The sequence below is a fragment of the Chelonoidis abingdonii genome, chromosome 9, assembly GCF_003597395.2.
Source record: "Chelonoidis abingdonii isolate Lonesome George chromosome 9, CheloAbing_2.0, whole genome shotgun sequence".
Taxonomy (NCBI): domain Eukaryota; kingdom Metazoa; phylum Chordata; order Testudines; family Testudinidae; genus Chelonoidis; species Chelonoidis abingdonii.
Window position 1 is genome coordinate 37,675,437 of NC_133777.1, and position 20,824 is coordinate 37,696,260.

General features: G+C 39.6%; 1 protein-coding gene across 6 annotated transcripts in view; it reads left to right on the forward strand.

Annotated features, from left to right (window-relative positions):
* Window positions 1-20,824, forward strand: part of ADCY9 (adenylate cyclase 9) — a 178,816-nt gene that overhangs the window by 124,074 nt on the left and 33,918 nt on the right. For all 6 annotated transcript variants that reach the window (XM_032781649.2, XM_075069379.1, XM_032781648.2 and 3 more), the window contains 2 exons: window positions 1,964-2,066; window positions 8,418-8,626. In XM_032781649.2, coding sequence (XP_032637540.1) covers window positions 1,964-2,066; window positions 8,418-8,626 — 312 coding nt within the window. The remainder of the gene's footprint in view (window positions 1-1,963; window positions 2,067-8,417; window positions 8,627-20,824) is intronic.

Sequence of the window (20,824 nt, forward strand, 5' to 3'; positions counted from 1 at the left end):
AGTGGGTGAAGTCATATCTTTTATTGAACCAACTTATGTTGGTGAAGGAGAAAAGCTTTTGAGCAACACAGAACTCTCCTTCAAGTCTCAGAAATGTAATTAGGGTGTACAAATGGAATCACAGAAGGATATAATTGCATATAAGTAAGTTGGAGCTCCAGGGAGTAGAGTTGCATGTTCTCTGAAATCGTTCTTATCTCATATTAGAGGAAAAGAGGTGCTGATTACAATATCACTGCAGAATATTACCTAAACAAGGAGTACAAGCATATTCTCAGACACTCTGCCATAAAGAATTGTGAATGATGTACACAGCATCAGGCACATCCAGCTGCCTGACATCTACCAGGGAAAGAAAACACTTGCAGATGACAAGTGTTGCAAATGTCAGAGTTAACACAAGAAAATATGTTCTACCACAAATCTGTTTACATCCATTGTAACTTCAAAATGTTCCATCTCTTGCTCAGAAAAGCCTTTCTACTGAATCAGACTTGAGGCTTCTTGTATGCTTCTCCACCAGGCACTGGGAGAAAAAGGTGAGAGTGTGCACAGCCATTCCTTGTATCTGCTGCCAGGCTCATCAGGTCTAGTATGTTGTTCTCTTTGTTCATCAGTGCCTTTGGCTCTTCTACCAAAGGTTTTTGGATTCCCTGTCTCAAAAACAAGGCTGAGCTTTCCAACTCTGTCTCAGATTCCTTTATCTGGTTGTCTGGATTGTCACGTGCTGTTGTGTGATCCTGGGAAGATGCAGAGTTATTATTAGTCTCTGAAGGCAGTGACAAGCAAGTGCTGTTCCCTGAAATGGAAAATACTTTATTAATAAATTTTCAACTTTTTATCAATTTCTGATATTTGATATGCTTCAGTTAAAAAAAGGCTGTCTTTTGCATGTGTCAACGTCTGGCAGCTATTAATGTATACCATTTGCTGATCTGTGGACATTTATTTCTTCAGTTTATCCTATGGTTCGAAAGTTTTTTGGAAAGACTTTTAATGTCTTCCTGACAATTTAAAAGCCTGTCTAGTTTGTTTGTATTTGTTTGTTTGTTTGTTTGTAATGAAATGTTTCCTTTTCTTATAAATGTTTTTTTGGGAATTTTCACCTTTCACTTTAAGGATGGAGAGTGATGCTGTAGGTCGGGGTAGGCAAATTACAGACCGCCACCCACCAGCCATTTTAATCCAGCCCTTGAGCTCCCACTGGGGAGTGGGGTCTGAGGCTTGCCCTGCTCCGGCATGTCAGCCGAGGACTGGGTTTGGGGGCCACTCCAGGCAGCTCCCGGAAGTAGTGGCATGGCCCTTCTCCGGCTCCTATGCGTAGGGGCAGCCAGGGCATGCTGCTCTGCACACTGCCGTTACCCCAAGTGCCACCCCCACAGCTCCCATTGGCTGGGAACCACAGCCAATAATAGCTGCAGGGGCAGTGCCTGTGGATGGGGCAGCGTACAGAGCTTCCTGGCCACACCTCTGCATAGGAGCTGGAGAAGGGACATGCCACTACTTCTGGGAGCCACTTGAGGTAAGCGCCGCCCTGGACCCTGCACCCCTGAGCCTCCCCCCATACCCCAACCTCCTACCCCAGTCATGATCCCCCTCCTGCCCTCCAAACCCCTAGATTCCAGCCCAGAGCACCTTCCTGCACCCCCAGCCAGAGCCTCACTCCCCTCCTGCATCCCATCTCCAATTTTGTGAGCGTTCATGACCCACCATACAATTTCTATTTCCAGACATGACCCTCGGACTAAAAAGTTTGTTCAACCCCGCTATAGGTACTGCAGCTTCTGATGAACAATGAGAAGCTACCAGTATTTCAAAAGATCAAAACTGTTAAGACCATCAGTTTCACACTGGAAACAGAGACCCAGGAGTGAGAAACCTGTGAAATGGTATCTTTGAAAAAGAATTACAGCTAAATAAACTCCTTTTAAAACTGTTCACATTGTCTCTCTCTTTTATTTAGCCTGATGAAAGACTATTTCTTTAAACCACCTATTAACAAGTTGAGCCTGAACTTCCTGGATGGGGACTTGGAGATGGATTACAGGACCAGCTATCAGAAAGAGGTGAGTTTTCCCCTGAATGGGGTTGGGTGTCAGCAGTCTTTCTGTACAGGTTGTAGAAGCCAAAATAATTATCTCACTGCTTTTGCAAATTTTATTGCAGTTGATGACTGAGATCATAAAGTGTCAAATATGACTTAATATTTAGAACTAGTGAGAAATGACCACCTTAGTTTAGTTCACCTGTCATGATCAGCTTCCAGGATTTGAACATTAGATTCTTTCTGGCATTCTATTTTCATTCACCAGTAAAAATGGACCAGAATAAATTTCAGCTGTTGACTCTATACTATACAGTAGAACCTCAGAGTTATGAGCACTAGAGTTACAAACTGACCAGTCAACAACAACACCTCATTTGGAACCAGAAATACGCAATCAGGCAGCCACAGAGTCTCTCTCTCTCTCGCACACACACACGCGCGCGTGTGCGCACACACACACACACACACACAGAACCATACTTTGTTAAACATAAACTACTAACAAAATAAAGAGAGAGCAGCATTTTTCTTCTGCATAGTAAAGTTTCAAAGCTATATTAAATCAATGTTCAATTGTGAACTTTTGAAAGAAAACCATAACGTTTTGTTCAGTTACAAACATTTCAGAGTTACCAGTAACCTCCATTCCCAAGGTGTTCGTAACTCTGAAATTCTACTGTACCTTCATTTTCATATTTAGATTTAGCTTTCACCAGGCAAAATTCTGTAATCAGGTAATAGTGGAAGGCAAATGCTCCTTACTGCCATTTCAAATATCTTAACTTACAAAACTAAAACTCACAAAATTGGATCTTGGCTCTCTAATACTTACTGCAGTCCCAAGTTTATACCGTCCTTACTCAAACATGTTTTCATCTCAGTATTGTAAATTACATAAAAGTACTGCAGTATGAAATTGGAAGTACAGAACACTTTACTTAAAATGATGTGAAGTTCATTTCTTTAAGAATTCTGCACTACCAAATATCAGTGTCCTGAATTTTTTGTCTTTTTATTACATTGCTTCCCACTTTCAGACGTAGCAGGTATTCTTGTTTCCTTGACATCAGCTGGTAGCAAGAGATTCTCTATTGGTAAATATAAACTTAAGATGTCAGAGCTAACTGATTAATATTAGGGGAGAGGGTTGAGTTCCCCCCCTGCCCAGCCTTCCCTCTGCCACTGGTAAGAAATAAATCCTATGGGGACATTCCTTCCTTAATTCTTGTACCATATGATTGCATTGTCCTTGGCCACAGTCCCTATCTTCCTGTAATTTTGATCTCGGTAAATAAGGGCTTGTCTACACTACTGCCTAAGTCAATGTAAGTTATGTTGCCCCTGAGCAGCGTAACTGACATTGACTTAAAGAGGCATCTACACCATGCTATGTCGACGGGAGACTCTCTCCCGCTGACATAGCTTCCTTCTCTTGTCGATGTAATTACTCCACCTCAACAAGAGAGCTCTCTCCCATTGTTGTAATGCGTCTTCACCAGACACACTGAATCGGCGCCGCTGCATCGATGCAGCAGGGCCAATTTAGTGCGGTAATAAAAACAAGCCCTCAGACATCTCTAGTTTCCCTTTTCATACAATTAAGCATAAATGTGGTTTTAGTGCATTCTGAAACTCTCACTCTATCTTTGAGTAAAGACTGTGTCATGATACTATGGAAAGAATTTATATTTAATTTCAGCTGTTATGGATACTTAAATAATAGATGTGAGCTGTTATTTCTCGGCATGCTAGTATTGCATCTGCTTTTGTCAGTAAATTGAGTGAAACAATGAAAAAATCAAGCCTACAAAATTTAACTGGTAGTAAATATTTGCTGCTGTTTATAAACCATTATAAAGTACTGGATGTTAATAACATAATGTATCTATGTGTGTGTACATATGTAGTAATAATTACACATACCATATATAGTACACTGCACTCAGTGCTTTCCAAATGGAAGGAAAAGAGGAAAGAGTAGTAGCTACATCTTCATGTGAGGCCCTCAGATTGCTAAACAGATGCGGGCATATAAGAACCCTCGATAAATAGTGTGTGATAGTGTGTTATGGGGCTAAGGGTTTTATTAGTGTGATTTTTAAAATGGGTGCATTACTCAAATGTCAAAACAACATGTGGATTATGCAGATATTCTAAATGAGTACAGATAATACTGTTACCAACTTCACAGCTTCATACATTCTTTATATTCCTCATAGGTTGCAGAAAAAGTATTTTCAAAATATTTAATTCCCCTCAATTACAATACTCTTGGGATAGGCAGTGCTGAGTCTTTAGTAAATGAAAGGTTTAATGACTGATATCCAATGCCCATATAGATATAATGAGGTCTGTAGCCTATTGGTAAAGTGAGAAGCTCAGATTTCCAGCGGGACATGTAGCTCTTCCTTCCAGCCAAATAAGATCCCAGTTACTTTTAAGTCATGACATATTTAGATATAGAAAAGTGCTTTGATACTAGAGTGATGGGTGCTATACAAAACTATAAGATTTATAGCTATTTTAGGTCATATTTAAAAGTGTTTTAGTTTGTTTTTTTTCCCTCTGGGGTTTGTACATTTGGGCTCAGGGTAACTAAGACTACTGGTTCTACAGAAGGAAGACTAAAATAAAATGGAAAATTTTGTATCTTGATTATTTCATTTCTGGTGCTGTCCTCTGCCAGTTCTGCTGCACTGCTCTTCTGGCAATAACAGAAATAATTTATACTTGTCCACTGGGTTCCTGGGCTTGGACACAATCTTCCAGAGCTGTGTTGGAACACTTATGTCTTACTAGATACATGAAAACTCTTACTAGTGATGCCTTATATAACTACACTGATGTATAAAGAGGCCATTCTAAAAATACCTGAAAAACCTCTTTGGGTTGAGGTGGACTGGAGGAGAAGTCTATCCCAGAAAGGAAATCATCAGGTAATAAATTTTCAGTTATTGATCTCTCCTCCAATCTGAGACATTTGACATGTAGTGAACTATAAGGAAAAATGAAAAAGAAGGGAGAAATAAATATGGGGTGGAGGAAGTAAAGAACTTCCTTCTCTAAAATTAGTAGGATTTATGTATTTTGGGATCACTTGGGCTCCTTTTGAATTAAACATTATTTCCTTCCCCAACCTGTCTTTTTCTGAAATTATAGCATACTGAAAGCATGCACCAAATAATTTACTAAAGTAGAAATTTGCAGCTTATTGCTATATTGCAATAGTGTGAAATGAAATATCATTAGCTATTTTAGAATGTAAATTGCTGAGAATTGGCCAGAATTATGGTTGCAAATACGGTGCAGTGTAGGATATGTATGTGATTATTTATCTGAAACAAACTATTTCTATTCTCTGCTGAAATTTTCAAAATTTATATTATACACAGTATTTTTCATAAATGAAAATGGGCAGCATAGACTGCTTTCACAAGTTTTTTTCTGAGCTGCTTGATTATCTTTACTTTGTGTCTTTGAAACCAGGATGGAGATAGAACTCCAAGTGTACAGCCATTTTTTAAAAAAAAATGTTGGGGTACAAAATGACCTTCATGGTGGGTATATGACATTTGTTTGATTGGCTTGCAGTCAGCGATCAGTGAAAGCTACTGCCAGTGATACCATAGCCAATGAATTCATCTTAATCCCATTGCTTCAGCTGTACACTTAGGTTGCTCTGTGATCACTTCCCATAAAGGACATCCCCTCACTGAAAGCTTACTTTTACCTGTTCTGTTATGGAGTTTAATCTACTGCTCATGCTCCTTTCCCTGTCTCTGACTCCGAGATCAATAATCCAGTCTCTCAAATCTAGACTCGGTCACCTCTAGAATGTTTAACTTAATTTGAAGATATTAATAAATTATTTAAACATCTACCTTAATATTTAGCCAATATTCCTCAAATTTGTTGAATGAACAAGTATTTGCAAAGGTTTTGTGGAGCTTTGTATATTTCCCTCTATAACTGTTTTGTTCATTACACCATATGTCTAAAAATATTAAGCTGTAGGTATTGCTAAGGGAGTTCCAGCATATACATCACTTCACAGAATTTGAGAGCAATATGTACCTTTAGGGGAAGCACAACAGGAAATGCACAGCATTATGCAAGTCCACTGCCAAGATCTATATCATGGATCTTACAGAGACACTTCCTAAGACTCAAAGAATTCCAAAAGGAGTCAAGTACTTTATCTGCTTTGTGAGCTTCCCTTCATATCAGATACTACTATTCTTCGAGTGCTTGTTCACATCCATTCCACATTAGGTGTGCGTGTGCCATGTGCACGAGCATCAGAAACTTTTTCCTTAGCAGTACCCTGGCTTTTCTTACACACAGGCAATCGGTAAAGGATAACAAAACTACCAAATATGGCAGGCAAACATTTCATTCTCAGTCTTTGTGGCACCTTAGTCCTGTACAGATTGAATAAGTGTTTGAGGATTTTGCACCATTATGAACTAGTACATTGATAAAGAAAAATGAGCCTTACATGTTTGTGAGTCAGTGCACATCTGGATACAGCCAACAATTTATTCCTTCTTTTTCTCTTTCCAGCAGTAAGATATTTGCTATGGGAGCTGTTTCTTGTGAACCAGAATCTAAACTGACTTTAATGGAGACGAGAACTATAAAACTCTGCTCAGTTTGCTGTTTACCTCAAGAGTGCACCTGAATGTTAGTTTCTAGCTTTAAGGATGATAAAAGGAAAGATGGGGGAGTTTACACCTTTTAATAATTATTTCAAACTGCAAATAGACTTTCATTGAAAAAGTTTTCTCTGTAATCATGAGAGCCAGAAGTGGTTTTTTTTTTCTTTTTAATGAAAGAATCTACAGAATCTGAATATGCCAGTGAGGTCAAATAAATACGTCAAGCAGGCTGGATACAGCCCCTTGGGTCCTGGGATTGATACCCTTACTCCATCTGCACTCTCCAAGTGATAGATTTGGAGGGGACAATGTGCTTTATGGGTTGAGAATTAGATTCTGCATAGCAGTAAGTGATTTTGTACCTTTTTATCCCCTCTTGTGTTCCTGAGAATGTTTTTACCTAGTCTTTACATGCTTTTTGTGTAATTGTGACGTTCCCCTCTGGTGTTATCCAGACCAGTGATCTGCTAGGTCACTCTAATCCTTGACTCTGGGAGCCAGCCTTAACCTGCTTTGCTGTGAGAACCCCCACTCCTGGGCTGTTCACACATAGCCTCTGGCATGTAAGCTGCTCCTTGGATTGTTCAGCCGAATGACACTAGCCAATATCTCTGGTTCCAGACACAACCCTAGGAACCTCCATCTTGCAGTTTCCAGTTATGCCCATGGGATGCTACAAGCTTATATGAGTTTGTCAGTTTAACAAAGAAATTGATATGTACCAGGCTTGTTATCCCAAGAGGAGCCTCTGACACACTTGAAGCCAAACACACTGCTTCAGGTAGAATAAACAAACAGATTTATTAACTATAAAGATAGATTTTAAGTGATTATAAATCAAAGCATAACAAATCAGATTTGGTCAAATTAAATAAAAGCAAAATGCATTCCAAGCTGATCTTAACACTTTCAGTGCCCTTACAACCTTAGATGCTTCTCATCACTGGCTGGTTCATTGTCTTTCAGCCAGGCTCTCCCCCCTGCCCCTTTCAGAGTCAGGTGATCATTATCTCATCGCAGTTCCAAACCGAGCAAAGGAAGGGGGAGTTACTCACTCGAGAGTCTAACAGATTATTTTGTTGCCGCCTAGGCCAGCGTCCATTGTTCCTGTGAGCCTGGGCTGGGTTTGTCCCATATTTGCCCTGATGAGGTGTGAACTGCCTCTCTGTGCTTGGAGAGTTTTTGCCTGGGCTAATTTTAAGCCATGAGAATATATTTTCAGTCTCATAACTACATACATGAAATTATAACCTATAACGTTACTATAACAACAGTGCTCAATACATCATGAGCCTTCTGAAGACACCTGACATGATAAACTTTGCATTGGATACCATATAATCATTTTACAAGGATGAACATGAGGGTGCTGGGTGTTCCCCCAAGGTGTAGAGCGTCGCAGTAATCTTTCTATATTATTAGCATTCTGAAAACATTCTTTGAACCCTTTAAAAATATGACTGAACAAGAGTGCAAATTTTGATGATGTTTTTTGTGATGTGGACTCATCCACCAGGAACTGGACTGAGACTACCAACTCCTTTCACAGTGGTCATTCAGTATTTATGTTGAAGTGCTGAGCTGGCAAAGTGCTATGTATTCCTTCTGTTTGTTTTCAGATATGTTTCTGGTGTGTAGTACAATGTAATCAGCATAGAAAAACTTATTCATGTTCTCTTCCACTTCCTCTCACCCCCCCTATTGCAAAACAGGTTATAAAGAATGCTCCTGTGAAGACGTTTGCCAGTGCTACCTTCAGTTCACTCCTGGATGTGTTCCTGTCCACAACAGTCTTCCTCATACTCTCGATCACCTGTTTCCTGAAACATGGGATGGCCCTATCCCCTCCCCCACCTGCAGCAGTAGTGGTGTTCATCATTGCCATCCTGCTAGAGGTGCTGTCTCTTATCGTCTCAATTAGGTAAATAAAGCAAATCAGAGTATGGGAAATGTCTGGGGTCACAATCCCCAAGAACTAAAATGATGGCTGGCTTCAAAACTTTTGTTTTAAAACAGCTTCAGGAACTTGCTCTCCCGGCTTGGGGAACAAGGTGGGGATGGTGGGGAGAAGGAAGATACTGTTTTACCTACAACTCAACAATTGCTGAGCAAAAAATAGAGTTTTTTTTTAATTAAAAATAGAATGTTTTACATACTGAATCTTTCACAGCCTGCTGTAGTGCATTATGATTTTCTAGGATTTACCATACCGGATCAAATCATTGATCTATCAAGTCTGGTATCCTGCCTCCAACATTGGTCTGTACTTGATGCTTGAGAGAGAAGTTAAACCCTTTCTTGGTACGAGCTGCAGCAGTCATGTGCCTTACTGCACCATGGAAACGAAGAATAGAATATGACAGGGATGTAGCAATTATTTAAATATGGAGATTCTTATTACACCAGCTGACACACACAGCTACATAGAATGTAATCTCCTAAAGATGTGTAATGGTCAAAGTGTTGTTAGTCCTTCAAGCCCTCTTCTTAAGAGTCAATAGGTTTTTTCAGTTACTTGTACATGTCTGACAAGTTATAGCATCCAAAGGCTTTAGGACAGCATCTTCCCTATAGTGCTGCTTTCTCCAGCATGCAGTGAAGGGTTAGAAGAGCCTCTTTATATAAAGCCCCTGACCCCTCCTCCTTCCTAGCATGCAATGTTAAAAGCAAATTAGTAGCTAGGTCTCTCTTCCCTATCTTTCAGTGGGAAAGCCTGCTCTGCACCATACCCAAACAGTCTCTCACTGTGACCTAGGGACAGATGTCCCAGGTCCTGCTTCCTGCATTTTTCTGAAAGAAAAGTTGAGTACATTAGGAGAACAAGGGAGCCGCGATCCTTGCTCCTTTTTCTTCAGCCTTGGAGCCCTAACAACCATTGAAGAGAATAAGTGAATTTTGTTAAAAAGCATGGACTCTCTTACCCCCCCACACCTTTCTGTTCCCCATGACCGTGTACTCAGTTACACTGCCTCGAATGCACATTGCGTATTGAGCAAATACTAAGTTCATTATGCTGAAATTCTTCTGATCTCTTTCTTAAAAAGATCTAGCTATTGGTTTAATTAAACAATATAAACAATAGAAGACTTCAGCATGGAAACAGAATCTGCCTCCCTTCACCAGCCCCCTTTGCTCCATCCTGCAGCTGACTGAGAGCCAAACTGGCCTTTGGTGCAACTTAGAGTAGATAGAGGCCTGTTTTGAGCCTCTGTAAGACCAACATCAATCCTTCAGTACCTGGTAATCTGCCATGGCTTGTATAAGGTCCTGTAGACTTCAGAAGGTGCAGGAGGCAAACGTGAGAGGGGGATCGAGAAACAAAATATGGAACCTAGTGTAGCAAAAAGGAGAGGTGACTTCAAGAGGCCGGCTGGGGAGACAGGAACCAGTTCCTATTGCTTACATTCACAGAGCCCTGTCAATTTAGGAACTCCACAAAGGATGCTGCTCCCTGCCCCTCAGTGAATGTCACAGACATTTAAAAAACATAACAAAACAGAAACCGTAAAGAAATTCTCATGCAAAAAAGGCATGAATCTTGTGGCAAGTTTGTGCGTGTAATAAAGGTAGTGTAGGGCTAGTTATGCTTTCATTTACATCTGTGAAAACCCATTGGGTTTGCATAGGTGTAACAGCATTGGCTTGTAATTGTAAATCAGCAAACAATTCTATTGATGATGCAGAAGAATAGAATACAATACACATTCTTAGATATATTAGCTTTGCTGGTCCTACAAGAGTAAAAAGCAGTAAACGTGTATTTGTCACTAAAATAAACCTGTACAAATTATGACTACCTACAGGAAAGACATCTGTTGAGTAAGAAGATGTCAGCTTTTACACAGTCATTTTGCAGAGTTAGAAATGCATTTAAGAATACAGTGCCTAGCACAGCAGAACCCTGGTCCTTACCTGGGGACTTTTGCAAAATAAATAATAATTGTTTTTAAATAATCCTACACTAATATTGTATCTGGCAAGAAACCATCATTTGAAACTCAAGAGGTTCAGCATTAAGATCTAAATTGGAAGAAACTCAAATGTAAGATTTGTTAATTAAGGCACCCAAACAATCTTAACTCCACCCTGTAGAGAGGCCAGTTTCCAAACCTTTTTTTTCCTTCCAAGCCTGTTTTATAAGATACGTGAATTTTGCATTAAGGTTTTAAGAAGTCTATATCTAAAGCTTCAGACATGTTACAGGTGGAGAAAATATTAGACTAATACAGCTTATGGGTACAATGTCAAAAATATTCATCTCATGAACTTTTGTTTTATTGTTTTGTTCTAATGTCTCGAACACTGAATGTCGTTCTTCACCACCACAGTAATCTAGGCTGTTTTCATGCAAGTCTTATAAATTAATGATCTGAGCATGTAGGCTTTATATGTAGACACACAGATTCTGAGTTTAGTGATATTCTGGAATTGGTGATACATGAGATCTTAAGGAGAGAGAGGATGATTGCATTCAGTATGCTATTTGTGTAACCAGGAATTTGCAATTGGATCATGTACGACTGCTACAATGACCGGAGACAGCATGCCTACTGTGCTATTAAAAGAAAAGCAGTCTAGTGAGGTGAACTTATGTGGACAAATAATGGCGTTATTCTCTTTGAGAATTGCTACTGGGACAAAATTAATGTTGGATGCCTTGATTATGTATTTCCGTATTATTAAATTATCGGGTTTCTTTTAAGTTTAACCTTAACTCAAAATGTCTTGGGTTTCGAATAGGGGTTGGGGTTTTTTTACATCTATAACATACCTTTAATTTTTTGTTTTGTTTTTGTTTACCCTAAGTTACTGACATAGGCTCGTAAATGATGTAGGGGCTTTTGAAAATTTTACCCTATGTTCCATTTTCAGAAGTGACTTAGATACTTAATAAGCCTACAGTTCATTGAAAGTCAATGGTACTTAGGTTCCTAAGTGTCTAAATATCTTTTGAAAGTAGGACTTGGACTCCTGAGTCATTTAGGTGCTTTTGAAAAATTTACCCCAGCCCTCAAACTTAACTCCACTTTGGAAAACTGTTTGTCTAGGTAATCTCCTACATTTGAAAAGGTATCCAGTAAGCAAGCATCCAACCTTGAGACACATATCTTATGCAGTCCCGTCTTTAGAAATCATTGCTGTCTTAGATTTGCAATAAATAATGCATTGGCAATACAAAATGCTACCATTTATCCCATTTATGCTAATAACCATTTACAGAATATTTATCAAGTATCAGGAAACGTAATTTCTGTACAACTGCTATTCCTGTATGTAAAGTAATAACCACAACAGATAGCTCACTTTTGTAAATAGTTAATAGATTGTTATGCTATTAGTTTCTCACCCCAGATATCTTCAGCAGAGTAGCTTGGTATATAGTTCTAATTTTTTATCAAGCCCAGTAATCAAGCGTATTCAGTGCAGCTTTTGTGATCCAGGGCCTAGTCTAGCTGGAATGAAGGGGGGTTGAAGGGTGTTGAACAATATGTGCCTATTAAACTACAAAAATTTAATAAAAAGAACAGGAGTACTTGTGGCACCTTAGAGACTAACAAATTTATGTGAGCATAAGCTTTCGTGGGCTAAAACCCACTTCATCAGATGCATATAGTGGAAAATACAGTAGGAAGAGAGAGAGATATATATATATATACACACACACACACACACACACACACACAGAGAACATGAAACAATGGGTGTTACCATACACACTATAACGAGAGCGATCAGTTAAGGTGAGCTATTACCAGCAGGAGAGGAAAAAAAACCCTTTTGTAGTGGTAATCAAAATGGCCGATTTCCAGCAGTTGACAAGAAGATGTGAGCAACTGTAGGGGGGAAATATAAACATGAGGAAATAGTTTTACTTTGTGTATTGACCCATCCACTCCCAGTCTTTATTCAAGCCTAATTTAATGGTGTCCAATTTGCAAATTAATTCCAATTCAGCAGTCTCTCATTGGAGTCTGTGTTTGAAGTTTTTTTGTTGTAGTATTGCGACTTTTAGGTCTGTAATCAAGTGACCAGAGAGATTGAAGTGTTCTCCAACTGATTTTTTAATGTTATAATTCTTGACGTCTGATTTGTGTCCATTTATTCTTTTATGTATAGACTGTTCGGTTTGGCCAATGTACATGACAGAGGGGCATTGCTGGCACATGATGGCATATATCACATTGGTAGATGTGCAGGTGAACGAGTCTCTGATAGCGTGGCTGATGTGATTAGGTCCTATGATGGTGTCCCCTGAATAGATATGTGTACAGAGTTGGCAACAGGCTTTGTTGTAAGGATAGGTTCCTGAGTTATTGTTTTTGTTGTGTGGTTTGTGGTTCCTGGTGAGTATTTGCTTCAGGTTGGGAGGCTGTTTGTAAGCAAGGACTGGCCTATCTCACAAGATCTTTGAGAGTGATGGATCGTCTTTCAGGATAAGTTGTAGATCCTTGATGATGCGTTGGAGAGGTTTTAGTGGGGCCTGAAGGTGACAGCTAGTGGCATTTTGTTACTTTCTTTGTTGGGCCTGTCCTGTAGTAGGTGACTTCTGGGTACTCTTTTGACTCTGTCAATCTGTTTCTTCACTTCAGCAGGTGAGTATTGTAGTTGTAAGAACGCTTGATAGAGATCTTGTAGGTGTTTGTTTTTGAGGGGTTGGAGCAAATGCGATTGTATCGTAATACTTTCAAGATTTACTGGAATATTCATGCCAGGGGAGTATCATGTGAAGGGAAAGGAAACCCCTAAAACAAGTACACTTTTTTAAGTTAGACATTTATTATACACCTGTCCAATAATAACTTGTTTGAATCTCTGTAAGTGAAACATGCAATTACCATGGAAATTGGTGCTATAAGAATTAAATAAATAAATAGATTCTTCTTGGTATGAAACCTCTATTTATAAGTGGACAGGAAGTGTCATCTTCAGTAACACAAAGAATGTCCTCCCCTCTCTTTGAAATCTGGCTGCTTTAGCCTCCCTGTGTAGTGTAATGAAACTTGGAGTCTGGTATTTTATTTTATAAAATGTAATGCGTCTTAGAAAATGGGCATGGAGTAGCTACAGCTTTGTAAGCATGAAGTTTCACTTCAACACAATGCTTGCATACAAGTGAAGTTGTAGTCACTTTCCTTAGGGGCTGTGGAAATATTTGAACAAGAATACTGTTCATAGAATTCAGCCCTTTATGCCTAGGTGTAAATACAGGAGCTTTCATTGTCTAGATATTTTTGGCAACCTATTCTTGTTCTGAGTTAAAGATCAATATGAATGAGCTTGCTGAAGAGAATGCTATATCTGTGACATCCTTATTAACTGGAGTTTCCAGAGGCAATGAGCTATGGAGCACCTCAACCCCCATTTAAGTCGGTGTAAATTGGGAGTGCGTGAAAATCAGACTTGTGAGGAGGGACAGTTTCTGGGTTTTTTCGATTTGGGTTTTTGTGGGAGTGAAGCTTTTAAGCTATATACATATTTTAGTGTTAAAAAGTGACAACACATGCAACGTTAGCAGAAAGAAGCAGAAAAATGTCTGTCTGTTGGTTAGCTCTACAAAGTGCTGTGTTTTGGCCATCTGCTGCCAGAATCACCTCCTTCATCTTACCTCAGTAATAAAGCAAGATGTATTGATCATGCACTTAACAGTGTCAAGATAATATAGCCTATACAGTGGATTTTTTAAAAAAATTCTACTTATCTGAATTGGCTATAAGCAAAACGTTTTCTCTAGAGATGAGTGAGCCTGCTCTATTTGCATTATGACTTGTGCAGTACACAGATGCAAAAAGTAATTATGGATTAGCTCTGCCTTATTTACATACATCCTTGATTTTGTTACTTTGGTCATGATCCCAGCTATGGGGTATGGGTCAAATCCAGGGCCTGGGTTGCAGGGGATATGGTCCAAGTTCAATTTAGAGGGTCAAGGCCAAAAGCAGGAGTCATAGAATTTAAGTCCATACAGGTACTCAACACTGAAATGAGACTAAAGAATTACAGACCACGGGAGACTGGAATATTATATGCCACTGGCTGAGAATAGGAGGGACTGAGGTGCACCAGTTCCCAAGGCCCCTGCAACAGCAGGGAAATGATTAAGATTAGACTCAGATAATCCTGGCACCCACACGCTACAGAAGGCACAAAAACAAAAAAAAACCTCAGGTTACTGCTAGTCTGACCCAAGAGAAAATTCCTTCCCACTCCCACATGTAGTGATCAGTTAGACCCTGAGCATATGTGCAAGAACCAGCCAGCTAAGCACCTGAGAGAGAGAATTCTTGGTGCCACCTCAGATCCTTGGCTCATGCCCCATACCGCACCTCGCAATGTCCCATCTCTAGCTGTGGCCATCTCCTGATCCTTCAGAGGAAGGAGATGAAAAAAAAAAAACAAAAAAAACCTCCCAGAGTACATGGGGTAGGTGGGAATCCCTTGTTGACCCCTACCAGTGGCAAGTTGAAAACCCTGAATTCTGAAGTTTAAGAATACAGGACATACACCAGAAGAGAGGCCCAGGACTGCTGAGCTCTGCCCCTACCATCACAAGCAACCCTGCCATACAATCACAACTCCTATTGGAAGGCTGTTCTAGAACCTGGCTCTTCTGGTGGTTGGAAACCTTCTAGTTTCCAGCCTGAATCTGTTCATAGTCAGTTTGTATCCATTTGTTCTTTTAGTAAAGTGTCTTTAAGCTTAAATAGCTGTTTACCTCCCTGGTATTTATCCCTCTAATTTATTTACAGAGAGCAATCATATCCCCTCTGCACCTTTTTTTTTTTAATAGGGTAAACAAGCCAAGCTCTTCCAGTTCCCTCCCATAAGATAGGCCCTCCATTCCCCTGATCATGCTTGTAACTCTTCTCTGACCTGTTCCAGTTGAAATTCATCATTCTTGGCACAGTGTCAAATGCTCTGCTGAAGTCCTGCCATATTTCCCATATCTAAAAAAACAGTTATTCTCTCAAAGAAGGAAATCAGGTTAGACTGGCATGATCTACCTTTGGTAATCTTCTCTGTTAATTTAATTATTCTTTCTTTCACAATTTGTTATAAAATCTTGCATACTACTGAGGTCAAATTTACAAGTATATAATTGCCTGGATCCCTTTTACCCCACTTTTTAAAATATAAGTATGATGTTCTCAATTGTCTAGCCATATGGTACTACTACTGAATAGATAAAAATCCTTGCTACTGGATTAGCAATTGTATATGCCAGTTCTTTCAATATTCTGGGGTGGAAGTTACCCAGTCCCTCTGATTAGAGCACATTAAGGACTTAAGTTTTTCTTCCACCTCAGAGGTGGTACTTTCCATTTCTAGACCTTCATTTCCATCAGCCATACTGCCTTCATGCACGTGTTCTTATTATCATGATGGCCGAAAATGGAGGCAAACTGTTCATCTAGTTTTTGGGCCATAGCTGGATTACCTTTAATCTCCTTCCCATCCACTGCATAGCAGCCCAACCCTCATACTGCCTTAATCTCGTTTCATTTATATAACTAAAAAACCTCTCTATTATTTATTTTAATTTCTTTGACAAGAATGAATTCAGCTGGACTTTTAGCAATTCTCACTTTATTCCTACATTTTCTAACCTCCCCAATGTACCTTGCTTTGCTGATCACCCCATTTTCCCTTTCCCAGGAGCTCTTATTCCTAATAACCTTTTTTTTGATACTGCTCCCACAGCCATTAATTTAGTGCATCTCCCACTGAAGTCTGGATTCAATGCAATGCTTCCTTTTACTGCTTGAAGGGAGGTGCTGCATCTAGCACAGCACAATTTCTTTGTAGCTACTGAACTGTGAAAAATAGAGTTGAATAAAATTAGCTTTGATACCAAAATGTGGAACAGTACAATTGTGATAAATCCTATGCCAAAGGATCAGTGTGAAGATGTAAATATTATTGTCAAATGTAGAATTTTGCATGATTCTGGAAGTCATGGTGGCTTTTTCAAATACTTTGCTTAAATAAAGGATCATCATGGGATCAGCTGATCAGATTTACTGATAGATTTATCATAATGCTTGCCAGAAGACTAGCTAGGGTAAAATTTGACCGTAGTGTGGCTGTCCAGCTCAAGGCTCTCTGCATCACCTAGTCCCTGTATGGGGTATGTATGTAGGTTGGGATTTGGGGGATTTGTTTGCTTTTTGTTTTTTTGTCCAGAATCAGCTGGCTAACCTGCTAAACAAAGGTGTTTTTGCATACACTGCGTGCCACAGAACTGGCCTCCGTGCCAGCCTGTGTGATGATTGGATGGAAGGTCACTTTGGAGATAGGCTGGAAAAGAGTTGCAGATCTGCATTTATAGACATCCAGTGACCCTACTGTCCTATGCAACTGGCAGACAACAAAAAAGTGGCAAATTTTATGAATTCTTGTATACAAATGCTAGAAGTCTGAATACTAAGATGGGAGAACTTGCATGCCTGGTATTATAGGCATCACAGAAACTTGGTGGAATGATGATAATAAATGGGACATGGTAATACCAGAATACAAAATATATAGGAATGACAGAGTAGGTCATGCTGATGGGGGAGTGGGACTATATGTGGAAGAAAGCATAGAGTCAAATATAGTTAAAATCTGAAATGAATCAAAATGTACTATAGAATCTCTATGACTGGAAATTCCATGCTTTAATAATAAGAATATAATAGTAGGACTGTACTGCCAACTACCTGACTAGGAAGTTGATTGTTAAATTATTAGAAAGAGAGAAAGATTAGAGCAGGGGTCAGCAGCCTTTCAGAAGTGGTGTGCCGAGTCTTCATTCATTCACTCTAATTTAAGGTTTTGTGTGCCATTAATACATTTTAATTTTTTTAGAAGGTCTCTTTCTGTAAGTCTATAATATATAACTAAACTACTGTTGTATGTAAAATAAATAAGGTTTTTAAAATGTTTAAGAAGCTTCATTTAAAATTAAATAAAATGCAGAGCCCCCTGGACCAGTGGCCAGGACCCAGGCAATGTGAGTGCCACTGAAAATTAGCTTGCGTGCTGCCTTTGGCACCTGTGCCATATGTTGCTTACCCTTGGATTAGAGAATAGAAATCTCAATAATAATGAGGGATTTCAACTATTCCCATATTGACTGGGTATGTGTCACCTCAGGACAGGATGCTGAGATAAAGTTTCTAGACACCATTAATGAATGCTTCTTGGAGCAGCTAGTTGTGGAACCCACAAGGGATGAGAGGCAATTCTTGATTTAGTGCTAAATGGAGCATAGTCTTGTCTAAGAGGTGAATACAGCTGAACTGCTCAGTAATAGTGACCATAATGTAATTAATTGTAACATCCTTGTGGGAGGGAAAATACCAAAGAAGTCTAGCACAGTAGCATTTAACTTCAGAAAGGGGAACTACACAAAAATAAGGAAGCTAAACAGAATTTAAAGGTACAGTCACTAGAGTGAAATGTCTGCAAGCTGCACCTCTACCTAGATATGACGCGATCCGATATAACACGAATTTGGATATAACGCGGTAAAGCAGTTCTTCAGGTGGGCGGGGCTGCGCACTCCAGTGGATCAAAGCAAGTTTGATATAACGCGCTTTCACCTATAACACGGTAAGATTTTTTGGCTCACGAGGACAGCATTATATTGGGGTAGAGGTGTATTTAAAAACACATAATAGAGGTTCAAACTGAATATTCCTCAAATTAAAAAAAAAAACAAAAAACAATTTAGAGGATCAAAAAAATATCACCATGGGTACACAGAGTAAAAGAAGTGATTAGCGGCAAAAAGGCATCCTTTAAAAATTGGAAATTAAATCCTCTTGAGGAAAATAGAAAGGAGCAGAAACTCTGGCAAGCCAAAAAAAGAATTTGAAGAGCAACTAGCAAAAGACACAAAAACTAACATCAAAAACTTTTAAAGTATATCAGAAGTAGGAAACCTGCCAAACAATCAGTGGGATCACTAGATGATCTAGGTGCTACAAGAGCACTCGAAGAAAAAGCCATGGCAGAGAAGCGTAAATGAATTTTTTGCATCAATCTTCACTGCAAAGGATGTGAGGGAGATTCCCACACTTGAACTTTTCTTTTTAGATATCAAATCTGAGGAACTGTCCCAGATTGAGGTGTCCGCAGAGGAGGTTTTGGAACAAATTGATAGATTAAACAATAATAAGTCACCAGGACTGGATGTTATTCATCCAGGAGTTCTGAAGGAACTCATATATGAAATATGATCTATTAACTGTGATACGTAACCTATCACATAAATTAACTTCTGTACCAGGTAGGATAGCTGGTAGGAGGGAGGATAGCTAATATAATGGCAGTTAGTAAACCTAAGTACAAAACAAATTGGATGAATCACAAGACACCTAAATGAACACATTATTTATTGGGAAGACTCAACATGGCTTTTATAAAGAGAAATCATGCCTCTTTGAGGGGTCAACAAACATGGACAAGGGTGATCCAGTGAATATTGTGTACTTAGATTTCAGAAAGCCTCTGACAAGGTCCATTCTTAAGCAAAGTAAGCAGTCATGGGATAAGAGGGACAGTCCTCTCATGGATCAGTAACTGGTTAAAGGACAGGAGACAAAGAGTAGGAATAAATGGTCAGTTTTTAGAACGGAGAAAGTTAAATAGCTGTGTCCCCCAGGGATCTGTTTTGGGATCAGTGCTGTTCAGCGTAGTCATAAATGATCTGGAAAAAGGGGTAAACAGTGAGGTGGCAAAGTTTGCAGACGATAAAAAATTATTCAGGATAGTTAAGTCCGAAGCAGACTGTGAAGAATGATAAGGGGATCTCACAAAACAGGGTTACTGGGCAGCAAAATGTCTTATGAAATTCAATGTTGATAAATGCAAACTAATGCCCATTAGAAAACATATTCCCAATTAGATATGTAAAATGATGGGGTGTAAATTAGCTGTTATCACCCAAAAAAGAGATCTAGGAGTCACTGTGGATAGTCCCCTGAAAATATCTGCTCAATGTCCAGCAGCAGTGGCAAAAAAAGTTAACCGATGTGTTAGTAACCATTAGGAAAGGAATAGATAAGGAGACAGAATATATCATAATTCCACTATATAAATCCATGGTATGCCCACACCTTGAATACTGCATGCAGTTCCAGTCACCCCATCTCAAAAAAGACACTTTAAAATTGAGAAAAGTACAGAGAAGGGCAACAAAAATTAATCAGGTATGGAACAGCTTCCACATGAGGAGAGATTTTTAAAAGACATGACTGAGGAGTTGATATTATAGATAGGGCCCTACCAAATTCACGGTCCACTTTGGTCAATTTCATGGTCATAAGATTTTTTTAAATTGTGAATTTCATCATTTCAGCTATTTAAATCTGAAATTTCACAGTATTGTAATTGTAGGAGTCCTGACTCAAAAAGGAGCTGTGGGGGGTCGCAAGGTTATTGTAGGGGGGGCTTGCAGTACTGCTACCCTTACTTCTGTGCTGTTGCTGATGGTGGTGCTGACTTCAGAGCTGGGCAGCTGGAGAACAACAGATACTGGCTGGGAGCCCATCTCTGAAGGCAGAGCTGGGACCTTAGTCAGCAGCCACCACTCTCTGGCCACCCCGCTTTGAAGGCAGCAGTGCAGAAGTAAGGGTGGCATGGTACAATATTGCCACCCTTCTGCGCTGCTGCTGGCAAGGTGCTGCCTTCAGAGCTGGGCACCTGGCCAGCAGTTGCTGCTCTCCAGGCACCCAGCTCTGGAAGCAGTGCAGAAGTAAGGGTGAGAGTATCACAACCATCGAAAATACACAAAGTAAAACGGTTTTCCCATGCTAATTCCCCCCCCCTACTGTTACTCACACCTTCTTGTCAACGGTTGGAAATGGGCCATCCTGATTATCACTATAGAAGTTTGGGGGTTTTTTCTTCTGCTGATAATAGCTCACCTAATAGCTCACCTTAATTAATTATCCTCATTACAGTTGGTATGGGCAACACCCATTTTTTCATTTTCTCTGTGGCCAGGTCTACACTGCGACTTTAAATCAGTTTAATGGCCGATATACCGATTTAACGCTGTATCCGTTCACACGACGTCGTCATTAATATCGAGTTAAACGGCTCCTTAAATCGATTTCGGAACTCCTCCCAA